At 41.6% G+C, this 18,128-nt stretch overlaps 1 protein-coding gene across 1 annotated transcript in view; it reads right to left on the minus strand.

Annotated features, from left to right (window-relative positions):
• TBX19 (T-box transcription factor 19) overlaps nucleotides 1-18,128 on the minus strand; it is a 24,902-nt gene continuing 6,774 nt past the window's right edge. Inside the window, exons 2-9 of the mRNA XM_061453860.1 lie at nucleotides 13,461-13,687; nucleotides 7,596-7,860; nucleotides 5,910-6,044; nucleotides 5,075-5,136; nucleotides 3,550-3,587; nucleotides 2,681-2,869; nucleotides 1,693-1,825; nucleotides 1-918 (exon numbers count right to left, since the gene is read on the minus strand). Coding sequence (XP_061309844.1) covers nucleotides 684-918; nucleotides 1,693-1,825; nucleotides 2,681-2,869; nucleotides 3,550-3,587; nucleotides 5,075-5,136; nucleotides 5,910-6,044; nucleotides 7,596-7,860; nucleotides 13,461-13,687 — 1,284 coding nt within the window. The 3' untranslated portion in view covers nucleotides 1-683. The remainder of the gene's footprint in view (nucleotides 919-1,692; nucleotides 1,826-2,680; nucleotides 2,870-3,549; nucleotides 3,588-5,074; nucleotides 5,137-5,909; nucleotides 6,045-7,595; nucleotides 7,861-13,460; nucleotides 13,688-18,128) is intronic.

Genomic DNA, 18,128 nt, shown 5'->3' on the forward strand with positions numbered 1-18,128 from the left:
ATTGGAACTTTTCATTTCAAAGACCATTACATCAGACTATAAATACCAAACTAGATGCCCTTCATCCTGCTGCTACAATGCAGCCATTTTCTCAGCTTGGGTATATAGATTATCCCTATAGCACACAAATAGCAAACAGAAGCTGGAGGAGGGAAGGAGATAGAGAATACTGCATGCAGGTGGCATGAGGATGTCAGACTAATTTCATCCCCTGAAGGGTTTAGTTTCAGGTATTGTGAAAACCTCCATGTGACAGATTCAGAAAGTCTTTAAAGCAGTGCTGTCCCTTCCAATTACCATTTGCTCACAATTTCCCCAGTACTCAGCCGTTAGTTACAGAAGGGACTTTTAAAATGACAAGCGAACGTCCAGCTGCCATATCTGCTTCACTCAGTCCCATGTCTGACCATTTTTTATGTGATACAGAAGCTAAACTGACTATAAAGATTCTTTCTGAATGACGCATAAAGGTTACAGTAATAAGCTGGTTCCCATAACATGTCCTGTCTTTGCGTTATGCATTTTGGCTTCGCTGGCACACAAGAGGTACATTATGGAATGTGATGTTTGATGAAGTCAGTTTTCTGCATACATATCCCTACTCGGAGCTGCAGCTCTAAGGGGTTGCTTGCCATTTGCATCAGTCTGGTTTGGCTGAGGTTCCCTCATGAGCTGCCAGTCCATTAAAAGGAGTGTGAGGATGTCCATGCAGAGTCAGACAACCTGGCTATAGCAGTTTCCCCTTGCATTTCCACGCTGCTGGATACCACTCCCTGCAGAGGGATTTGGACTGATGATGCAGTGGGTAAGGGGACATTACCCCTCAGAAACATGCTTGAAGGCCTGCTGTTCACCTCACTTCCTGGGTTGGCAATGTTTACAGCACTGTTGCTCACCGTCCACAGGCAAGGGTAGTGGCTGGGAAAAAAAGCAGTACAAATTGAATTACCTATTTCAAAGCATTTTCCACCTGCAAGAGATTTACCACAGTAAAGTCAAGTGCATTATCTGCTAAAAGGCAGCTATCGGCATCAAGTTACTGAACTAGATCAGCAATCATCAGACCTGGTGACCTTGGGGAAGGCATGGAGAGAAATACACAAACACATGTGAGGTTTCAAGATTTAAAGATCTTTTTTGCGAATGCTTACAAATTTTAAAGAATTGCAGCTGGTTTTCCTGGCACCTAAATTAGAGAAGAAATGCGTGCATTTATTTTGGGAAAAGAAGGGGAAATACTTGATAATTAATTGACTCTCTGTGTCTAAATTCCATCCATTCCTAGAAGTGTTTGCTACCCTATTAACAATACCTTTACAATAGAACATGAATTAGACTGTTACATCCCTGTATGGGATTAGGATCCTCATTTCATGCAGGAGAACAGTGAGAAATATATAATGAAAAATAATTTGGCTTTAAAATGCTCGCAGACTGTAGACACCAGAGTTCTCTATGGCTCTTCCAAGATCCTGGTTTTCAGCAGTGCTGGGGAAGAACAAAGTTCCCATTGATTTCAGAACAGGAGACAATTAGCTTGTTGGACAGATTTGTCCAGGAACGTTGAATTGGGCACTTAGGACATGTTTCACATCCTGGATACCAGTTAAAGCTTGAAACAAAGTGTGAATCACCAGGGCAGTCCTACAAGCCTCACTGCTCCTAATCACAGTATTTGTTCTGTAGCCTTACCTGGGTCCAGGGCTGGCAGCTCCCTTTGTGTGTGGCGCTGAGAGCAAATTAGTGTGTGGAGAGGATGGCAAAGTCCAGCTGTCATGTCCTGAGAATACCTGGAGATTATTGGTGGAGCTCTCCAACAAATTGACTTTGGGAGGGGAAAAATGAAAAAGTAACAAATAAATCCTCAGCGACTTTTGCAGAGACATTGTCTTAATGGAACAGAACATGAGTAGGCCTGAGGAATCAATCTGATAATGAGGTTCCATAAGTAAAAAGATAAAATTCATGGTTTTATTAAGAGAGTAGCAAGGTGCCATTATAATTCCAGGTGTGATATATGAGAAGATACAGCATGATAGACATAGGATATGCCTTTTTGCAAGTCTAATAGTCTTCTCGTTAATGATATTTGCCATATGAGTGACAATGTTTTGATACTTCCTTATAACTTGAGCTTAAATATTTCCATTAAACACAATGCCTTGCTAAATTATAATTAGCAAACAGATCCCTTTATCCTTACTCTTGCTTCTGGCCAATTTCATCTGATTAGAGTGGAATCAATTTCTGGAACTCTGCATTCAGATCTAGAGAGTGAAATAAACTCAAAAGAGATTTTGGTAGTACCAAGATGCCCTCATCTCAAGTCAGCTCCTACCGTGTTCCTAAGGGCTGCTTTGACTCAAGAGCACAAATGTTTTCACGGCATGACATTGAAAGAAAGCTTGCAATGCTCTTTTTGTATAATTAGGAGTTGTACTTTAAGCAAGTTCATTCACCCTCATTTATAATTAACAGTTTCAGTGCACCCAGCTCTTTGTACCTACTTTTTGCTGTCTTAACCATACTTTGTGCATGCAAATTCAGTGCAGATTGTTACACACTTACGCTCTTTCCTAGCCTCAGCTCTTGCTTGTTTTAATGCTTATCCTAACCTAAGGCAAGGGTCAGACAGGCAGAGCATCTGTTCCTTGCAAGCTAAGCAGCATTAAAGTTGTACCTGTAGGGGAATGATTTCTCTGCATGTAGGAAGGTGGGTACGGAGCAGGCCGGTGCCCTCGCAGTGCTGAATATCGCTCGTAGCCATGGGGAGTGTGTGAAGCTGCCAGAGGCAAAGGTCCAGTGTACTGATAATTAGAGCTTCCTGATGCACACGTTGTATCTGGGTTGGAAATCACCCAGCCACCCACTTTGAGGGGAGAGAGAGAAGAAAAATTTATTGTATTTAAACACTGCAATACGATAAAGAAAGTAACCAGCCTTCTTGCAGAATCACCTATGCCTCAGAAACACCAAGCAGAGTCCAGAATACTGCTTTATGGAACAACTGGCAATTAAAAAAGGCCCCAAACCACCAACCCCCCCAAAACCCCCAAAACACTAACCCTAAAAAACAAGACCTGAAAACAACTAACAGGAAATGTCACAAACATCAAAGAACAAATGAAAGAAAAACTGACTATTAAAACAAACACCAGCTCTGCTTCCCCCATTTTTTTACCTGTTCACCCATGGAAAGTAATTTTATGGGTGACAAAAACATTCACAGTTACAAATATGAAACAAATGGAGGAGAAAGCCTTAAAAATGTCATACAGCATCTTGATTCTAATACTTTTAATACTGAAAAGTAGATCATAAGCAGAATGATTCCTCTGCAGAAACTGTTGCAATATTTCCTACTGTGAGGTTTCTTCAATCTTCTTTACTTTTTTAAAGGATTCCTCTCTATGAACATAATTCAGGACCCAGTGAATGACTGGTGTGATCCAGTTAAGTAAGTCCCAGGTTCCCAGCACCTATCATATCACACAAATCTTCTAGCTGACATGAATAAAATCTCCCAGTGAGAATATGTCATATGTTGACCTTCAGAGACTGTTTCTGGAGCATCCTTGGGATGGTTTCTGAAAAGCAAAATACTTAGTAGTAAAACTTCTCATTGAGAAATGATAAAAGAAAGTTAAAAACAGAGCTATTCACTCAAAAAAAAAAAAAAACCAAAGAAAAAATAAAAGTAATTTTAAAAGGAGTGAAGTCCATCTTCTTTAACCACTTGATACACAGCAGTAGATTTTTCTGCAGTCTGCCATAAGGGAAGCAGGAACTTATGTTTCATAGCATACATTAAAATGTTGCTAATTTTATGCCAAGATCAAGGGTGGAACCCAGAATTCTAAATCTACCTGTGGGCATGGTTCCTGATTGCATGAACAGCCTCAGCCTGGCCTGGCCTCCTGCCCAGACCAAAGCAGGGCTGTGTGCCACCTGCTCAGCCAGGCAAGCCCAAGTCAGCAGTCCCCCTCCATGGCTGGAAACCCCGATGCTGAGACACAGCAGGTTTTTAAGTGGTGAGAGGAACGGAAAGAAATACAGACTCTCTTGCAGGTACGTAGGACACTTCATGTCTGAAGGGGGCCTACAAGGATGCTGGAGAGAGACTCTTCAGGAGGGACTGCAACAATAGGACAAGGGGTAATGGGTTTAAACTTAAGCAGGGGAGATTCAGATTAGATGTAAGGAAGAAGTTCTTTACTGTGAGGGTGCTGAGGCACTGGAACAGGTTGCCCAGAGAAGTGTTAAGTGCTCCATCCCTGGCAGTGTTCAAGGCCAGCTTGGACAGAGCCTTTTGAGACATGGCCTAGCACGAGGTGTTCCTGCCCATGGCAGGGGGGTTGGAACTTGATGATCTTAAGGGCCTTTCCAACCCTAACTATTCTGTGATTCTATGTGTCAGAAGACATAGGCAGGTCCAGACAAAATTTATTAGCAATTATAGATTGGAATGCATAATTTGGATGTCCCTCTGCAGTAGCAGGGAAGAGGAAAGTAAAACTTTGAAAAACAAACTAGGATTTGTTTCCAGTGGAAGCATCTCTAGTATCTTATCTAGCTAGCACCTACAGGTTACTTTAAATAAGCACATCATACATTATTGCACAGATTTAATAGTAGCAGTGTAGTTAAATTACAGTCACAGTGCAACTGCACTTAAGTTTTGTTTTAAGACACCTGCATTTAACTATTGTTCTCCCCAAGCTATTAAATTTTGGGATTCACTGGAGTGCAAGTACAATGTAGTGAACTCACATGGTATATAACATTACTGGGGTAGTTCACACCATCTCCTCTCAGACTTCCTGTGTAGACAGTGCTAAGCCCTAAGATCCCCAAGAGGATATTCACTCACTTCAGACCCTATTGTAATAATTATATATACAGTCTCTCCACTAATATCAGTGGAATGACTCCAGATTTAAGGCAGCAGAAACAAGATTAAGTTATATAATGTATCTTTTGTGTATCTAATGTGTATAATGTATCTATTGTGATGCCACAGTTTTTTAGGACATCAGCAGTAAAATGCTACAGAAGCAAAAAAATCTGTACTCACCTTTCTTTTGCATCCAGGAAGGCTTTGGCAAAGGGATTATACTTGATTTTGAGAGCTGTTATCTTGAGTTTACAGAAAACAAGGCATGTTAGTGAAGGAACAGAAACTTGACAAAACATGTTCCAGAGTAATCTAAGTGGAGCTGCCTAACAAAACCCACATGTTTTCCACGGCTGGTTAGGAGAGAGCTTTGCTCATTGCAGAGTGCTTTGTACTGATCAGTGCCACAGGCAGAACATCAATTGAGGCGGCCTAGTGACATGTTCTAGTCTGGCAAATTCTGTGGGAGGGTGGACCCTTTCAAGGGAGTTTAAACACTGAACTCCTACCAAGTATGAATCAAATCTGCAGCAACAGTAGCTAAGGGATGTGGCACGTCAGTTAGCAGTTGCAGCAGTCCAAAGCATCTCCCAATTACAGTTTGGGGGTTAAGAATAAATTTTCCCATGGAATGTTGTGCTGTTCTGCAGTTGTATATATTATAAGGAGTGGGAAGTTAATAGGGCTGTCATTATAACTGTCAGTCATTGCTGGAGAAAGATACTGGACTTGACTATATTTCTTTTTTCCAGTATGGGATTGGGATGCTAGGACAGATGGACCAGTCTGGAATAGCTGTGGCAGGATATTAAGCTAGACCTGGCTTAGTACTGCAGCCAGACACTAGATTAGACAATGTTCTACTCCAGAGAGAAGACAGAGTATTAGACTGGATGGACCATTACACCGCATGAGGCCAGTGGGGAAACAAGAGAAGGCATGCTGATCTCATAGTCAATAAGATTTAATACATCTCATCAATGGTAACCAAGAGCACAGTGTGGCATCCACCTACCTCTTCATTTTGGTAGGCCGTCACAGCTATGAACTGTGTCTCAGGGAAGGAACAGTTCATCACCATCCGGTGGGGGCCTCCTACTCGAACTATGTGTACCTGAGGCTCATATTTATGCAGGGAGTTCAACATTATCTGCAGAAAACAAAACAGCGAGACAGACCCCAGTGCCACTTTGGTATCCCACAGCTGCTCCTTTGCTCTAGCTCTGTAATAGACCAGATGTCACTGCTAAAGTCAGTGATTACTGGGAGCAGAAGTGCAGGTGCTGCCTTCTCTTCTCATGAACCACAGGGCTGAACAGAATGAGACTTCACTGGAATTGGATTTAAAGCTTTTGATCTGGCAGCATTAGTGAATATTTGTGCTGGCAGCTGTGGTCTTCAAAACATTGGGCTTCCACTGCACTAGAGGCTGTTGAAACAGTTAAAGGGCAATCCCTGTCCTGCTTCTGCTGCCTGAAAGACTCAGAATCACCATCACAAAAATCAGGACAGGAGGGAGCTGAGACAGTCACCTAGTCATCTTTCTGAGCAAGATGAAGTGTATCTAAACAAGTCTTGGTAGTCGTCTCTATCCTGTTTTTTTTATTTAGTGACTTTTGCTTGGGCTTTTCTCATATGGCTTTTCCTCCCCTGCTTTCTACTTCACTGTATGGACATATCACATTCCCCTGTTTTTTCCCCAGGGTCTCTTTGACCCTTCAAGTTGGCTTTCTGTAGCTTTTTTACTCCCATGCATACTTCTGTGAGACCTTTGACTTTTCTAAAGGTCCTGGATACAGGACAAGAATTTGCGAATTCAGATCCTCTCCTATGCTCCACAATAAATTTTGTGTGCCGATTCCATGTGTGACTTGGGAAAAGTCAGGTCATGTTTGTGTTCTCCAGTCTGTAAATAAGAGATAATTTCCTACCTAATTAGGGTACTAAGCTTATGGAAGTACCTCAAAACGTAATGGAAATAACAGATAGAGAACATATACTATTTACATGAAAGAAACTGATTCTAGGATGACAAGTATCATCCAATGTAGGAGCTTTGTACAAAGCAAACAAGCAAACAAAAGGTCTTGTGCAACATTTTACCTTTAGATGCATCATCAAAAAATAAAATATGAAACAAAATTAATTTTCCTGTTTGCATTTTTAAGGGGTTCAAAGAGAAAGTCACTTATTTCTGGTACATGTGGTTTCTTTCCAAAGACCAACCCTGATTCAATAGAATATTGATAATTATCATGATGCAAAAGCAGACATAGTAATTATTTCATTTAGGAGCAGCCTTTTATTCTGCTATCTGACTCCTGCCAACATTCCACTTATACCAAACAACATGGGGGAACACAACAAAAACCTAATACCCGTGACCATTTTTTCCCCTTTTCTCTGAAGTCCTATGTAAAAATCCCCAGCACACAAGACCAACTCTGAAAAGCCCCCCGATGATTAAGTAAACCACAGCACTCTGTCTCTCTTAACATCAAGAAGTCCATTAAAATCTGAAAGCGCCAATTAAGGCCTGTTTATTCCTGTTTACATTTGGCCTCCAGAGAATAATTGGCATCTGTGGGTGAAGAGGCCTGTAAGGGCCTCTATAATTACATAAATGCACCCTTGATATTTCTTGATTGGTAGGTGCTTGCAATTGAAGCCAAGAGGTGTATGGGGAAACATCAGGCCATACCTGCCCACTCCCATTGAGCTTGTTGGTAAGTTTGACTTTGCTGAAGGAAATAGCAGCTTTCATCCAATGGGCCCCAAAGTTGGGAGAGTCTGGGTGGATGTAGACGCAGCTGTGGTTTGGTGGCTCTGGCTTCCCAGCTGGCACCCATTCTCCATTTACGTACTTCCAGCGGTGGCCATCAGTGGGGGCAAAGTCCAGCAGGAAGGAATACATGGCATTTGGGTCTAAGCCGGACACGCTGATCTTCAAAACAGGGAACATCCGCCTGGCCATGAAACAAAAAAGGGGGACACCACTGGAACTGGTTTTGAAGCACTATCCTTAATATATATGTGACCAGATTCTCACAGATCATGTCATTGTGAAAAACATCCTCCCTCTGTCTAGTTGAAGAAGTCTCTTTAAGATTAATCCTTCGTTTTATTTCAATAATTTAGGAAAAAAACATATTCTCGCTAAAGCAGGACACTAAGGTCTTGATCATGCCAAGAGTTATGAACAGAATGAACTGTGTATAGCATCAGCAGAGTCCATGGGATCTGGACATGCTAAATACATCCTTAGGTGTGGGAAAAGAAGCATGAACAGGGCAAGAGATGAAAATGGCTGACAAGGTGGAGCTGAACCACAGATGCACTGCATTAACTGTAGAATTCTATTATAAAGTGCACTTCTTTGGTGCTTAGACTCCCTCAGCACACACTCCCATGCTCTGGCAAGTGTCTGAGTCCCACTTGGTCTGACTATGGCTATATCCTCCGAGATCAGCCTGCAGTCTCCAGCAGTCAGGCCATAATCCCAGCCAGGTATTCTTCAGACTCCAGATAAATTTATTGACCATGCAATTCTATACAAAAGGTTTTTCTCCCTTCCCTTGAAGGGATCGTCATATTCTGTCATTTTGTGAGTAAAGTCAGTCCCTTCCCTCTGTCACTTCCTATGGTTCTTATGTTAATCCCCCAGATCCCCCACTTGAGTAATGATTTCCAGGTAGTGCTATCATAAATACCCTAATAAGTCTGCTACATTTTCCTTGTCTAAAAATACTTCTTTACTTTATCAGGATTGAGACAGGTTAGTCTGGCATGACTGAAATTTAGTAGAATGCCTTTTTATCTCATTTTCATTGTTTTCCACATACTTCATTACTCTTTCCTTCAAAATACATCCTCAGTTCTTATTCTGGTGATATACTTAGAAGTCTGCAGTTAGCTGAAATGTGTTTTCTGCCTGTCCTAAGTGCAAGCATTCTCATACTGTCTTACCACCATTAAACAAATCTTCAGTTTGAGAAGTTAAAATCCTTGCCATTAGACCTTGCGCACCTGGCAGTTTTTCCAGTAAATTGATCCAATCCTTCCATGTTCCCTGACCTCATCAGCTTGATCAGGTGGTTCTACTTTTAGTTCCACCTTAAATGCAATGTTGTCCTTCACTAAGCAATAAATATCTATCATCAAGTCTTCCTACCCTCTCGAGCATTTAAAAAATGCACAAGAAGTCCTGCCTTTGTTTAGTTTTGCAAAAATGAGCCTTTTGCTCTTAAAGGTCCAGTGTCACCTTTTCTCAATCTCCTTTTAATTATTATTTTCTCTTTTGTAAAGGAGATTTGTGCAGTTCACAGCTAGATTTTCAGCAGTTTTCTGCCTGTCCCGGTACTTGTGATCCATATCACACAGCTCTGAATTAGCATCTCAGTGCCTGAAATTCTGCAGCAATAGTTAGTAGGGCTCCAACAGTTTCAGGAACTGGGGAGAAAATTGTGATCAGCAGAATAGAGGAGTCTTCCAACAAAGGTATCCTGTTCACTAAATTTCTTAACTTGTCAACAAATATGCGTCTTTCCAGTGGAAGATTATTACAGCTGTTATGTATAACCTCCTACATTCTTCCACAAGAAGAGGCCTCTCTGTCCCAGACACCTCTGTACTGACCTCTCCTGGCAACCGCCATTTTGCCACACCACATTTTTATGCATAAGCCAGGGAATCTTCAAACTCCTTTTCTTGGTGGGTACAGAGAAACTGGATACACCAAGCAACCACAGCAACTGCCTGTGGTCCATGGCCATGGGGCTAAGGTAAGGTGGCTCTTTAGGCTTGTGTAGGTAGCAGCACAAGGTACCCAAAATAGACAGCAAAGGAACTCCAGGCTCCAAAAGGACACAAGCCTCTGCCCCTGTAGCCATACTCTCCCGTGACACCCAACTGCAGACTGCTAACAGTAACATCCCACTCACCACCTACTTTTCTGGATACCTTTATATAGTTCTTGCTGTATACATTCATCACCTTCTGCTGACAGGAGACAGGATTTGAGAAATTTGAGATTTTTACTCGAATTACAAATCCTTGATGATGTAGGGCCTATGCAGCACTGAGGAAGATATATTGAACTATGATCTTTCTCACTAAATAGAAGCTTAGCCAGGGATTTATATGCTATTTTTAAGGCGTCTTTCTGGCCAGGATGCACCAGCTGTCAAACAGGGATGTGATTAAAAGTGTGGATGCATTGCTTCCTGCACGGCCTAGGCCCCGTACAATCAGTCCTCAATATTTAGCTGAAATTGAAGTGGAGGGGAAAATACATCCATGTGAAAATCTAGTATCACTAGGTTTCTCAGAACTATTTGTGTTACATACAGACTGTTAATTCCTTTGCCGGCAATGCAGACTTCCTTGCCTTTCTGCTTGTGAGGCTTGAATGTATCCCCGGAAGGCTCTAGACTAATGCCAAAAGAGAATATTGTCATTATCAACTCTAACCTTCCGTGTCACAGAGATTATAGCACTTTGGTGCATTAACCTGCTTCACATGCAGTTAACCTCTGCCTCACCCGGACCAGCATGTCTTGACTGTACAGATTCTAATGATGAAAAACTTACCACCTCGCTTGTGCTAAGTGGCTTTACTATGAAAAACTACATTTGTCTGTCTTTTAGCATGGCAAATGATGATTTCTCCTTATTTGCTTCAGTCAGAATGTTTGTTTCAATGACCAGGTAGGTTCACATGTGACCTCCATTACTGCAATAGTTGAGCACTTCAGCCTCTTCAGTTTATTTAGAGCAGATCTGCTACAATTACTCCACAGTACAGAACTTGAGTGGGAAGGTGTTTGATATCAAACTTGAATGTGTAGTACTAGTAAAGCTGCCTTAGCATTTAAGCCTGGAAAGGGTTTCACTCCCCCACTCACATTTGCCTGCATTGATCCATATTCAAGATGTGCAGAGGGGAACAGTGGCACCTTCCTGCCTCTGGGCAAAGCCTCAGCATGCTGCATAGCTGATACGGTATAAACACAGAGCAGTTTATATCGAAGCACCATCTGAATATAGTAAATCCGAGCAAAATAGGAGACTGATTCCCACAACATCAGCTGCAGCTACTGGGATGTATTTTGTGGCATAGCATGCTGTTTAATTGCACTGAAGTATATCCTGTTCAGAATATATCTCTCTTCCCTGTGTACCTAAGCATATTGCTATGGCAGGTGGTTATTATAATGAAGTTTGATATGGAGACATATTTATGTGTTAACACGGAAGTTGGTTCATCTAATTATGACATTTTGGGACCCTCAGTACCAATTAGAGATGACTGTCACAGCAGAGAGAATTGTGTATGCTAGAATTTGACCCTCGAGGATCACTAATCAATCAGCCTTTCATGCTCTCCTATGCTCCTGTATCAGGTTTCAGTTTAATTTCTGAATTTTGCCAACAATGTGTCTGCACAAACTGTCTTAGTTTTCACACACAGAACTTCAGACTGGCTGTTCCTGTTAATTGAAGCACACAGTTTTCAAAAGTATTCATATGCCATTCAGGAAGAATCACTGAGTAAGTCCTATTGATTTAAGCAGCAGCAGAATTAGGTCAATATTTTTTCTATTGAGAATCCCTCTGGAGACAATCACTGAAGTATCTTGAACCTGAAAAAACTCGCACTCCATAGAAACTGTCTCAAGTTCGTCTCCTTTTGAACTGCATGGAGTTGCTCAGAGAGCTTTGCTGCAGGCCACTCTCTGCATTCCTTTTTTTAATGAGCTCATGCGTTTGTTACGGAAGATACTTTCAGAAATGCAAGAGATCCTTTTTCATAGTCCCTGATGCTAGAGTGACTTTGTTAAAAGGATTTATGCAGATGACAGTGTGACATACTTTTATAATTTTTTATTTTGAGATGACTGTAGTTTGATCATAAAGAATCTATTCTTGTCCCCACTGACATCACTAGAGCTGTCACTGGCTTTAGGAAAAATAGGATCAAGCTGATGAGGAGTTTACAAATAAGAACAAAGAAAAATAAGGGAGTTTACAAATGAAATAAAATGTAACCAGGCACATTTAAATAACAAAAGATTCCCTTATCATCATAAAAGTATTTTATCTATGTACTCACCTAGACATTTTAGAGATAACTAGTATCACTGTGCAGTCATGATTTACACTAGCTGAGAGGAAAGAAACTTAAAAGCCTCTGTTGGTAAGGTGTGATGCTTTGTACCAATTTCATGAATTTGAGGCAAACGTATCTTACCTCATTTTTGATCACTTGCACTGCTCAGGAGTCAGTTTAAGCTACCACATGGTAAGTGAAAGTCCACTCAGAAGTTTGCTGTAGCCTAACAGCAGTTTTTAAAACAATTTAAATGATGCAAAAAGCACCTTCTTGGTATAAAGAGAATCTTAGCAGAAGATTTCTGTCCCTGTATGTTGTTAGGAGGAATCAGAATGGCAATAGGCAGTGTTACACCAAGAGCTGACATTTTGGGAAGGCAGTTGTTTTCTCAACAGAATAACCTTGCTGAGCCAACAAGCTGAATTTTGCCTTTCAACAGGTTTCATCCCTGTCCATTGTCCAGCTACAGTCAACAGTAATATCGCCCACAAATTCTGCTAAATCAAAGTCTGCAACACCTATTAAAGTCACACTGCATGATCCCTACATGGATCTCCTGAGAGGTCTTGCAAAAGAAATGTGTACATGTTGGAGGGGCTGCAGGTGGTGGCAGAGGAGTGGCAGGGGTACATTAAATAAAAACCTTAGTCCCAAAAGTACTGGAGAACCTTACTGTAGTAGCTGTCTGTCTGTTATGGGGTGGACTCTGCTGTCAGCCCAGTTCAGAGCAGAACTTCTGTGAAGAGCCTCCTAAAACCCAGTGTCTCATTCAGAATTAGTATCCTTGTCAAGTTTTCCTATGCCTTTCCTGTTCCCCAATTAGTAAGATATGTGATCCATTTACAACACAATGTTTTGCATTTCTAAAACTGTGTGTGTTAATCAGTATTCCACATTTGTTTCTGAGAGCACCAGAAACATCTACAGAGTGATACCATTGTGGGACCATGCAATCTGGATGGCACATAGGGCACAGGCTTATTGTACCCCATTCTAGTACAGACTGCTTGTACAAGCTGTTAATACCCACAGCCAGAGACAGGAACTGCAGCTGAGGATAACACCACCGATTTGCTTCTGTATAGTAATTTGATGTCTACAGTTAAGGACTTGCAAATAAAGGCTGATTATTAGTACAAGAATTCATTCAGAAGGGTTTGAGAGGTACCATCAATTCCCTTGCAAAAGTCCCCTTTTTGTGCAACCTTAAGCCAGTCAACGTATTTCTCCAGCGTGTTTCATAAGCAGGAATAAAGGATGGTGGGAATGGTTTAGCAGTGACCAAAAAAGAGCAGGGTCACCCTATTCTGACCATATGCTAGTTTTAGGGGACTGCAAGGTTGTTACATGTTCCCTGCAGTTCTTTCAGACCTACACACACAGTTTACTACTATAGCAGTTAACCCCCCTGGTTTCCATCTAGACTTAGCCCACAGCGCTGAGCAGATCACTCACCTGCCGTTCTTGGTCACGATCATCTCATTAGTGACTTCTCTGAATCTCTGCCAGAGCATTGCATCCTCTAAGACAACCTGGAGCTGTTTCTCAGTGGGGTCACCTTTGTCTCTCCCAGCCCGGAGTTCACTCTCCACTACGCTGAGCAGTCTGGAGACGGTGCAGTCACTGGGTTTTTTGCAGCCCAGGTCTGCCATGACGACTGTACTGCCAGAAACTTCAGGTAGCTGTGAAAAGACAAAAATAACGAGCTGAATCAAAAAAACATGCCAGTTTGTTGGGCACCGTCTGACAAACGTGCTCTCCTCACTCTTTTGCCACTGACTAGCTCTTTCCTCTGGAAGTTCCAATGGGCAGTGACACCAGAGTGTGGAGGTTTATGCACACACCACACAAAAAGAGGACTATCTCCTAATTACCTGTCAGACAGTCAGGTGGGTGGCAAGCTGATGACTCAATTGGCTGCCTTGAAAGAAGAGTCCTTCATCCAAATTAGCATGCTTTTATCTTTTTTCAACCTGAAGTGGGTCTAATTGTTCTGCTTGAGAACCAGGTTCCCATTAATGAAAATTGTTTCATTTCCAGACTGAAACAATGCATGGAAATTACATTCACGCTGATGGGGACCCTGACCAAAGGAGCTGATAACAGTCAAGATAGTTACACAGAGAAGGTAGTCTTAAAATATTTTCACCAAGCAAGTTGAATAAACATATTAACCTCATTCCTTTATGTTCCTAAATCAAATCATAATAGCAAGAGAACCTTTTACACTGAGGTTTCAATGCACAAGGAGAAGGTAGCATCCCCACACTCCGCTGTTGATGCCTACTGAGTCCATCCATTGGTCCCACTGTCATTCACAAAACCCCTGCTGCACCTTACAAGCAGCTGAACTCCCCTCTGGCTGCATTTCGAGGGACAAACCCCATGGTCCTGGGGCTGGATGTGAGCCTAACTGCCTGAAGCCTGGCATTGCTGACCTGCTCCATGCCCATCTTGTACAAAAACTCTCTTATCATCCCTAAAACAGACACTCTTTCCAGTCCTCAGGCTGAGATCTTCTCTGACAAGGCTAATCCAACTGCACATACCCTGCACAAAGAAGCCACCATTTTGCTGAGAAGCATAACAATTTCGGCACTCAGCCAAGGATACGAGGAACTGGGGTCAGTTCCATGCTAAAGGGTTACAGGGAGGCCACGTGGATACCACTGACCCATAAATAGCGGACTTTGATACATAACAAGGAGTTTTAGTGCCTGATTTCTCCTGAAACATCTAGTTCTGATTATGTCTCTGAAATTTCTGTCTGACATGACACAGTCAGGGACTTGATTATGAAAACATAATGTTGAAAGTTGGTTTTAGAGAAATACATGTTCCAGCCACTCATTGAGAACTTTGCATTTGTTTAATTCAATGGCCCCTGTTGAATTCCTGTGCTTCTGGTTCTTTCTAAAAGATGAAATGACTTGATGGGTCACTGATAGGATTTATATAGACAAGAAAGAGTCAGGCAAATTTCATAAAACGGGATTTAAGTTAAATCAAGCTCAACAGATCTTACAATTAAAAACCTGACAGGTACCATGTACCTGAGCAGAAAGAGCCAGAGTTTGTTGATCTTACTTGTGTTGTATAGCACCTTAATTGGCAACTAGTCCTACACAGAGTAGGAATAGGACCTGAAAGTCCTCAGAACTGCCCAGCTGCAGGTGTGCAGCAGTGTGGTGTTCTGCAGAACAGGGCTTTAGGAGAAAGCCCTCAATTGCCAGCAACCTCAGCACCATTGGAAGGTGCAAGCCAGACAGGTCCGAGGTATTTTTACATCTAGGTAATCCCAATCATGCTACTTTCAAACTTCACACTTTAACACATCTTACCTCTCTTCTTTTCAGGCTTTATATACCTCTTAAAATTGCCAAATCATAACAAAATTACCTAGATTACTCTATCAGTTAACTCACCTTGTGAGTTACACCAAAAGGTGTCAGCAACTTCTAGTTAATATCCAGCCCACTTTCACTGCTGAACAACTGAAGAATGTACTTTAAAATCTATAGGATATTTAGAAAGCACGCTTGGAAGTGTGTCATATTGCATTTGGAAAAATAACTGCATCTCAGGTAGTATTTGTGTGTAACATGCAATAGGTTTATGTTTAGGCTCTCCTTTCCAAATGCTCAGAGGAGAAAGAAGCTACTACTGTAATCTTTCCCTGCATGTGATAAAATGCCATAGCAAATGCATAGGAGATGATGTAAGACAGGTTTTAGTTTCATTAAATTATAAATGTAAATAAACAGAAATCAGAGCTAGTTGAGGTACTGGATATTTCAGTTCGACTTCAGGTTTTCACACAGCTGTAAAATACATCTGTGCTGTTTAGGGATTTTTAAGTTGAAGCCCTATTTCCACACAGCTTTTTTTATAATTAATTGCTCAGAAATCAGGTGATGCAAAGCCAAGGCAAGTAAAGAGACAGTAGTTCATAAAAGAAGCAGTATGTCACTGGTTATACACAGTTCTTTCTATAGACAAACAAAAAGGGAAGCAGCTTGGTTTTCAGAGGTACTGACTGCTCATCTCTCCCACAAGGCTTCAAGGGCAGTGATACCAGATTAGAGCCTGTGAAAACCAAATCCAATCTGCTTTCCTCAAGAGGCTTACAGCTTAAAGGAAATCAAAAGTGTGCACAAAAGCAACAACAGCTCACGATGCTGGAAGGGTTTCAAAATGAGGTAGTGAAACACTGTCTTAACAACAGCCACTAGTGAATTGAGGCAAAGAATATGTTCAGCAAAAATTGATTGGAAACGGAGACAGCCACAAAGCAAGAGAAAGGGAGGTCCTGCCCTGAATGTATTGCTTGCCCAAAGCACTCTTGGGACAGAGCTGTGGAGCAGAAAGTATATGTGGAAGGAATGGACAATAGACCCATTCCAGTAGTGGGCTTGGAAATGAGTGTTTCATCGATAAGACTGAATTTTTTACAGCTGGTGGCCCTAAGGGAGAAGCATGAAGGCATTTGCTTTGGAGTATCATACCAAAATTTGCATCCTGCACAATAATAAAATGCACTTTCAGATACTAAAAGTAAGTTACACTTGGATGCTTATGGTTATCACTCACACAAGGTTCATGATGCTTCAGTCTTGTGTCCCAGGGGAAAACAAAAAACAAAACACCCCAAAACACAAATCTCTTAAAATACCTGGCATTCATACAGTTTGAATTCTAGTTTTATAACTGTGTTACCATAGCTCAGGATGCCTCCAACCATAACATTTTCCAAAATGAGAGTAGTTGCCTGTGGTTGGCTTGTGGGAATAGCCCAGTTGCTATTTTTAGCGTGGGGAAGGGTGTTTCAGCTGTAAGAGTTCAGATTAGGAGCAATTTGTGATGTTATGTAGGTGGCTTATTTCTTGGGCTGGAAGTTAGAGCTCCCTGAACCTGACATTTGAAGAAAAGGTAGCTGCACTTACAGAGTAATACAGTAATGAGGTGACTGACAATCATTACCACCACACATGGGAGAGAGCAGGGCCAAATTATTATTTATTACCCATCTTGCACTTGTCCCCTGTTTAATTAAATGAGCAAATCAGTAAGGACATCAGAGGGAGCAAAGATGCTTGTACAAAACCTGCAGTGTTGTAAACTTTCCCTGAAGCCCAGTGGGGAGAGCTGGACTCTTCTGAGCAGAGATCAGACTCCTCGTGGCTCATGGCCAGTCAGAACTAACCCTTACTAGCTAAAAAGGCAAGTACAGCACTCAGAATCACCTCTAGCCATGACCAGGATTTATTAATAACAGTTAGTGACTCATATCTTTAAATGAAGCAATGGGGGCTGGGGAGAGCAGTGGAAGAACAATCCTGCAACACTTACTGGAGTTTATTCCCCAAGTTACAGCAGGAAAAAGCAGGGTGTTATTTTCAACTTTCTAATTAAGCTCATTCTAAAAGCCTCCTGGCCACCAGCTGGTGAGATACAGCAGAAAGAAAAAAAACAAAGCCAAGAAAAAAAGTAATTAAAGAGGCCTTCCTTGCCTTGACATTGGATAGCTGTTGTTTTGGCCTTTAGGCGCATGTTTCCAAATAAAAGGCAGCCCTTCATGATCAGATGAAATTGCAGAGAACACCACTCATTTTTTCCATCTCTTAAGCTCCAACTAAAGCATTCAAACAACTAACCCCCTTCTGAACATTTAGTCCCAACAACACAGGGAAATATAACCTCCATCACCATGACACTCCCAGGAAATCAACACCTATCAACTACCATGGAATAATTAAGAGAGGATAAAAAGACAGCTGCTTTCCTTATGCTTTTTAATCATGGATCCACCCCTTAAGAGATTGCTAGGCTAGAAGAGACTTAGAGAAGATTAGCCTTTTCATTAATGTCCGGGGTGAGGGGACACTTTCAATAACTTCCACCAGGTAGGTTTCTAACAGTGAGGCAGGCAGCTTATTCGAATAGTACCTCCCTGGCTGGTGCTACGTTGAGATTATAACTGAGATTAATTCTGAGCCCAGAAGGCACAGGAGGCTTTCCAGAACAACCTGTTAAAAAAAAAAAAAAGTGTGTGTGTGTTTGCAAATTATCATAGAATGATATGGGTTGGAAGAGCCCTTAAAGATCACCTAGTTCCAACTCCCC

This window comes from Pezoporus flaviventris, unplaced genomic scaffold, assembly GCF_033815535.1.
Source record: "Pezoporus flaviventris isolate CSIRO_AGI_PZ_B2104156 unplaced genomic scaffold, CSIRO_AGI_Pfla_v1 ptg000015l, whole genome shotgun sequence".
Lineage (NCBI taxonomy): Eukaryota > Metazoa > Chordata > Aves > Psittaciformes > Psittacidae > Pezoporus > Pezoporus flaviventris.